Source organism: Otolemur garnettii, unplaced genomic scaffold (genome assembly GCF_000181295.1).
Source record: "Otolemur garnettii isolate 467f Iridium unplaced genomic scaffold, OtoGar3 scaffold00126, whole genome shotgun sequence".
Lineage (NCBI taxonomy): Eukaryota > Metazoa > Chordata > Mammalia > Primates > Galagidae > Otolemur > Otolemur garnettii.
Window position 1 is genome coordinate 5,416,812 of NW_003852521.1, and position 7,514 is coordinate 5,424,325.

At 44.3% G+C, this 7,514-nt stretch overlaps 1 protein-coding gene across 1 annotated transcript in view; it reads right to left on the reverse strand.

Moving 5' to 3' along the window:
- Positions 1-338: 338 nt before the first annotated feature.
- Positions 339-7,514, reverse strand: part of PLEKHG1 (pleckstrin homology and RhoGEF domain containing G1) — a 216,056-nt gene continuing 208,880 nt past the window's right edge. Inside the window, exon 15 of the mRNA XM_023517967.1 lies at positions 339-1,476. Within this exon, the coding sequence (XP_023373735.1) occupies positions 416-1,476 (1,061 nt within the window). The 3' untranslated portion in view covers positions 339-415. The remainder of the gene's footprint in view (positions 1,477-7,514) is intronic.

Genomic DNA, 7,514 nt, shown 5'->3' on the forward strand with positions numbered 1-7,514 from the left:
AAAGTTTCCTTGCTGCCTTGGAGTCCCAGGATAAAACTAGTTGGGGCTTCTGGATAATACGAGGTTACTGCATTTCTTCTAGTTATAAGCACTAGTGTCAGGAGATGAGAAAAAAAAAACCATCATGGACATCACATTAAAAAAAAAAAGCCTAAAAATTTTCAAGTAAGATGGGTTTACAGGAAACTTGAAGACAATCAGCATCAGAAAACGCACTGTCAGATGCTGACGTTGGCTACAGTACAATCCCAGCTGTATCACCAGCCATTTCAAATGTTGTGCTGTCGAAGAAAGTACGTTTTACACCTCTAGTTATTACAAAATTGTTTCAACCTGGTAGATACAAAACACCTCATCAGTATCTGCAATGTTCCTTAAGAAGTAGTAGTGAATCCAGGCAGCGCTTACTAAAACCTTAAGCAAAGCTGCTGGAACTGAGACACTGGAATTTTTCCCTTAGAGACTGTACAATGTTTTGTTGATTGGGAGACGGCCCCCTCCAAAGATAGTCACTCAGTTTGTCAGAATCGTTACACGATGTCAGATACGGGGAAAGCTCCAGTTTGCTGTGTATGGGCTTTGGGGGCGTGCACGGACTGTCTGCAGAGTGAGACGGGTTGCCGCTGCCGTTATCCGAATAGCCAGCGTGCATCATCCTCAAGTCAGATTTCCTTCTCCGGCCGTGAGACGGCTCCAGCTCGGACTCATCTTCTTCCGACTTTATTTCCACATAGTCATCTTCATCTCCTTCAGCCTCTTTGAAATTGGAAAAATAGTTCTGTGTGGCTATTTGGGCATTTAAGGACAAGCTTCTATTTACTACCAGAACTTTCTGGGAGTCTTGGAGTGTGAGATCAGAGAGTTGGTCAGAGCCCTGTGGATGTGAGTCAGCAGGGCCCGGCAGCAAGTTCTGGTGACTCTCACACCTTGAACTTCGCTGGAGAGACAGCAGCTGCTGCTTTTCCAGGTCACTAGGATAGTTGATGGAGTCCATCGACTTGTTTATCAAGATGGAGGAAGACGACTGGGACCTGTTATAGGGCTGATACTTAGCACTGGTTCCTTTCCGGCCCACGGAGTTGTACAGATGGCCCTGACACAAGTTCTCCTTGTTGGGCTGACTAACTATCACGCTGCAGCGCTGCAGGGAGCCCGGCAGAGGGTCGGAGGTTTGCAGGGAAGGCACAGAGCATGCTGCGGACAATTGTCTGGGAGTACTTTTTGTACCCATCTCTAAAGTGGGATATCTTGACCTCAAGTCTTGCTCTGGCTGGGGACAGAAATCTGCCAACTCTCCATTACTATAGGTTGAATGCAGGAGCCAATCCTCACTACGCTGTTGGACCTGGGAAGGTGACGAGGACCTGAGGAGGGAGGACTCTCGAGGGCTGGCCCAGTCGTCCTTCTGAATTTTAAGGGGAGTCTCTCTGAATACAATCTGGTCGTACAGTTGGGAATATTCAGCAATCCTGGCACCTGGAAGGCAAATATCAAAATCATAAATGCACAAAATTATTCCTATAAACATACATTCAAAATAGGAAGATGATATTCTAACCAACATATTACAAACATTTTAACACTAGACAGGACTTCTGACCTTCGAGGATGAATAATCATTGAATGCTAAGCAACACAAGCTAAAATAACCCACAGTTTAACATAGAGGGCTAATCAACTACTATCTACAAGTTCATTAAATTCGATCTACTTCTGTATTATATTATCTCAATACCAGGTCTGCAGGTGTTCACTGCATGTAATGAAAATTTCTAGTGATCTTTATAAGCATGTAACAGTATTAAAAAAAAGACACCATAAAAATAAGAAAGTCAGCCTGAAGCCTTGGTCAATGAGAAATAACTTAAGCAGTCATTACAAGAATCATGGCCACGATCCCCGGGGCAATGGCTACCTGGCTTCCCACCATGCTCCTTGCTCTCAGACCACTACTCCTCGAAGAGTCTGCTCCTGGTGGCTGTTCCTGCACATCTTGTTTCCAGGCAGCCAACCACTGCCACTGTCTGGAGCACCAATGTCCAGGGGAGATCCTTCCCCCCAGTACTACCAAACCACATGTATTAACTCACTTCCCCTTTCTTTTCCTCAGGACGCTGAGCAATGCTGCCAAGCCATTAAGAACAAAGCATCTATGCGTACTCAATAATGTAATGCTCTCTAGAGTGTTTCAAGAATGGACCTGACAGTTACTTCCTCAAAAGCTTTTTTGCCACTTAAAAATTAAGCTTGGAGGTCACTTTTTATTTTGTAGAGATAGAGTCTCACTTTGTCGCCCTTGGTAGAGTGCTGTGGTATCACAGCTCACAGCAACCTCCAACTCCTAGGCTTAGGCGAGTCTCTTGCTTCAGCCTCCTGAGTAGCTGGAACTACAAGTGCCCACCACAACACCTGGCTATTTTTTTGTTGCAGTTTTCCAGGGCTGGGTTTGAACCCGCCAACTTTGGTATATGGGGCCAGGGCCCTACCCACTGAGCTACAGGCGCGGGGGTCACTTTCTTCTTTGCCCCACTTCAGAGTATAGGTATTTTTACAAACATTAACTGAATCATGATACACAAGGAGAATTCTCTTGGGCCAACAATGATTTAAGAGTGGAAGCCCAGAGACATCAATTTCAAGAGCTGTCCCCTTTTCCCAATCCAGGTACCCACATGACCACTTTAGCATCAAAATCCTTGTGTCCTAGAACCTACTCAGACCACAGTGACATATACTCCACAAAAGAAATCTATCTTACGTATGGCAACGAGCAGATAACGTTATGTTTTCTTTTCTTTAAACTATTTATATTTTTAGTGATCTATTAGTAAATTAATCCTTGAATTTAAACTAAATATAATACTCATTTAGTTGAGTTTCTCCTATTTCTATTCTTTTTCTTTTTAGATGCAGTCTCATTCTGTTGCCCTGGGTAGAGTGCCATGGTATCATAGCTCACAGCAAACTCAAACTTCTGGGTTCCAGTGATCCTCTAGCCTCAGCCTCCCAAGTAGCTGGGACTCCAGGTACCACCATGCCAGCTAGTTGTTCTGTTTTTAGTAGAGAAAGAGTTTTGTTCTTCCTTCAGGTCTCAAACTCCTGAGCTCAAGCAGTCTATCCATTTCAGCCTCACAAAGTGCTAGGGATTACGGGTGTGAGCCACTGTGCCTCACCAAATTTCTCCTATTTTCTTTATTGCAGTTTTTGGCGGGGCTGGGTTTGAACCCGCCACCTCTGGCATATGGGGCCGATGCCCTACTCCTTTGAGCCACAGGCAATGCCCTCTCCTATTTTTTTTAGTCTATTTCCTATGAGGAGAGAAAACAACTTATGTGCCTTTTAATTGCAACCCCTTCATTCCCCTCACTCCCAATTCTCTGCAATCAAGGTAAATAGTCTAACTTCTCACCACAGATCCTCTCTTCAGATCTTTGGGGTTTTCAACTCTAAATTCCTTGGAAGGTCAGAGATTATTTTGAAATTTCTAGTAACAAAATTACTCCTTAAAGGGCATAATAAAGACTTTTAATACCAACGAAGATTTAACACTGTAAGATAAAGACTGTAAAAGTCTACATGGACACCAGTGTACCCATGTTAGCCATCCCGAAGCCTACAATGTTTCACTAACTATCAGACTGAAAGGCAGCAAGACCTTTAACATGGTCATGGGTCAGCGGTCCCACCTGAATGTCAGATGGTCCACCCAAGCCATTCTCCCACTATTACCCCCAAGCCTCAACACTCAGAGCTGAATCACAAAGGCTCTGAGCTTTCACAATATTCCAAGATGACAACAATTTTGGAAAATTCAGCAAAACTAATTAACAATTCCAGCTATTCCAAAACTAATTGCAATATTCCAGCAACAAAATCCAACCCTATGGTCTTTTTTTTTTTTTTTTTAAGATAGAATCTCATTTTGTTGCCCTCAGTAGAGTGCTGTAGTATCATAGCTCACAGCAACCTCAAACTCTTGGGTTCAAGCAATTGTCTTGCCTCAGCCTCCCAAATAGCTGGGACTACAGGCATCCACCACAACGCCTGGCTATTTTTAGAGACTAGGCCTCACTCTGGCTCAGGCTGGTCTCGAATCTGTGAGCTCAGAAAGTACACATGCCTTGGCCTCCCAGAGTGCTAGGATTATAGATCTGAGCCACCTCGCCCAGCCAGTTTTTCCATTTTTAGTAGAGACAGGTTGTTTTTGCTCAGGTTGGTCTCAAACTCCTGAGCTCAGGTAATCTACCTGCCTCAGCCTCCCAGAGTGTTAGGATTACAGGCATGAGCCACTGTGCCCGGCCCCAACCCTACAGTCTTGTAAGAACAGTCAGCTTTTGATTTTAGCCCAGATAATTTGAAACCATGTGTTATCTAAAATATCCAGAGTATTTCTCTTGCCTTTGTCTTCCTTATCATATTCTCATCTTCCTTCATGTAATCAACTCCTACCCATCTCTCAAGAGCCTCTGTACATCCTGTCCTATTCCTTCCTTGAATGCTTTTTCTAACTGGTTCCCCATTCTCTGAAGTCTTACAAAGTGTGCCCCTAGCCGTGGGCTGTGCATGTGTACACACATGAGCAGACACACAGTTTGGGTTGCTAATTGCTTTATACGTGTGTAGCCTACATTCTTATGCCAGCTAGTCTCTGAGCTTTTCATCTTAGAGAACATTGCTGGACATATTGCTGAACTCCCAGTAGAACACCTAATTCTATTTTTCCTTTTTGAGATAGAGTCTTATTTTGTTGTCCTCAGTAGAGTGCCAGAGCTCACAGTAACCTTAAACTCTGGGGCTCAAGAGATCCTCTTGCCTCAGCCTCCTAAGTAGCTGGTACTACAGGAGCCCACCACAATGCCTGGCTATGTTTAGAGACGGGGTCTTGATCTTGCTCAGGTTGGTTTTGAACCTGTGAGCTCAGGGAATCCACCTGCCTTGGCCTCCCAGAGTGCTAGGATTACAGGGCTGAGTCACCACGCCTGGCCTGAACACCTAGTTCTAAACAGAAATGTTGTCAATAACAACTTCATTACTATGTTTTCCCATTCCATTTTACTTTAAGCATTGTGTTAAAAATGGATGTGCTGGCCAGGTACAGTGGCTCTGGAAGGCCAAGGTAGGCTGATCACTTGAGCTCACTTTGAGACCAGCCTGTGCTGGAGTGAGACCCCGTCTCTAAAACCTGTTGGGCGTTGTGGCAGGCAGTGGTAGGCCTAGCTACTTGGGAAGCTGAGACAAGAAGATGGCTTAAGCCCAAAGGTCTGAGGTCGCTGTGAGCTGTGACACTATGGCACTCTGTGGGGGGTCTCAAAAAAAAGAAAAAAAAAATGGGCTTTTCCTGGCATCACACCACTGAGAGTGGAAAGGCAGTCTGGAAATTGACTCATAGCAAGAAAAGGGAAGCAGGAAGACAGCCTTGGATTAAAATACGTTCTGTAAGAACTTCGAATGGGCATAGTTCCTTTGGATAACAGGACAGACCATTCAATTTTGATTACAAAGACTCTCACTAGACAATCTACTGTGCTTATCTAAGTTTTTTGCTTGTTTCAACTTAACTTTCTAAGAGTCTATATAACTTGTATGATGCCAATGTGAACAAGAGACAAGTTGCCAGAGCACCAGCTATGATAAAATAGACTCAACAGTCAGATATAATGGGAATAGCCAGCCCAAGAAATCACCTCTAGCCTAGAATGCCTACTGCTAGTCAGTAGCACCCAGGTTCCCCCATAACCTTAGCTCCAGTGTTAACAGTCTTTATGGGGCATAGACATTATCATTACATGGCAATCTCAGGGATTTATTTCCCTGTTTTTTTTAAGGTTTGAAAGTTAGAGTTTTTATGATTCCAGTGAAAAATTTGAACTGATCCTTGCCAAGGTAAATATCACACATGCTGTTTTCAAGACACAGGATTAAAATCAATATCTCTAATGTTGTCTGATAGAGACAGAAGCATAAATTGTGCCTTCCCTGCTTCACACAAGGAGGAAAATTCCTCCAGCCCATATGAAGTGTCCTCCCATGTGAATCACCACCAAAAAAGGAAAACCCAAAGGCCTCCTTGGTCTCAAAGACTATCAGAAGAGAGGTGTGACAGAACAAGACGGCAGCGTCTACAAAAGGTGGGAGCAACTAGACCTGGTTGAGTCATTTACAGGCAGAAATCTGACCCGGGGCCTGTAGACCCCGGCTAGACAGTTCAATAAAGATGCTCGAGAGTTTCAGCAGGTGGATAGGGCGCTCCTCCTTCCGCACAACACCGAGAGCAAGCTCCTGGCAAAGTGGCAAGGCCCATACGGAGAAGTCTGGAGAATCGGTCCATTCGATGACAACGTCCTGTGCCCAGATAGACAAGAAAGAGAAAAGGAGTCATCATGTCAACTGATTGAAAGCCTCATGGGCACAGGAAGTGGTCTCGATCACTTGGATGAAAGAGGTCCTGAGAGATGGCAGGCCCCACGGACGTGCCCCCGCACTCTCAGAAGATGACTCTGGAGAGACCTCCTCCTCCTTGTTGGGGAGAACGTCGATAGTAGCCCACCATGTCCAGAAAGGACCCAGATGCAGAGCTGAGACAAGATCCTGGGGATCCTAAGATGACCCCAGCTGGCAAAATGAAAAGGACAAAGCAAAAGAAAGCGGCAGCAACAGAAACCCCGCAGGGAAACCATTTAAACGGGGGTGCAAAAGACAAGATTCTGTGTTGAAAGGCAAGTTGCTGTCAAGATTAGAGTTTTGCACTTTAGCCAATGATCTGTATTCAGAACACCCTGGCCCAGGCGATCACTGTTCTTTATTATAGGTGCTGCAGAAGGACGCACACCTCTCACTGCAGCCATCTCCACCATCATCACAAACCTTTGTATTCTATCTTCTCATGCTCCGAGAAGCTCCAGCTCACAGCCAGTGATCTCAATTGCCAATATACAACTCTTTCCAAGGCCATCTGTGCCCTCTTCCCCAAAATAGTCCTCTGCAGCTGGAACCCCCATCACTTAAACCACACACCATCTTAGCAACACATTGAAAAAGGGACATGAATTTCTCCAGCACATTTTTGCAAGGAGAAAAGCCTCTCTCACACGCATACAAAAACAACTATTAACCTTTATTTCTAAAAAGAAGATAAGGAAAAACTCAGTCTTTCAAATCCCTGAAGCATCAATTCCAGGGCTTTATCTTCCTATCTACTAAGAGATTCTATTGAAGATTAAAGGTTCAGACAATTCTTAAATACACTCAAAATAACCATGTAACTTATGATTCATTAGGCTTTCTATACTCCTTCCTAGTCTTTGGGTTCTATGGAGTTAAGTCAATTCCAAAGAAAGGGGTTAGTGGCACCTGCTTGTCCCACTGTGTATGTCCTGATGAAGCTGATTATCTGAACCTGTCCCCAGACTCCTTCAGTTTTGACTTTACTAGAGAATTGACTCCCCTCATTTCAAAACTGAGATAGTCCTTTGTCAGAAAAGCTGGGGCAGAAATTCTTTTTTTTTTTTTTTTTT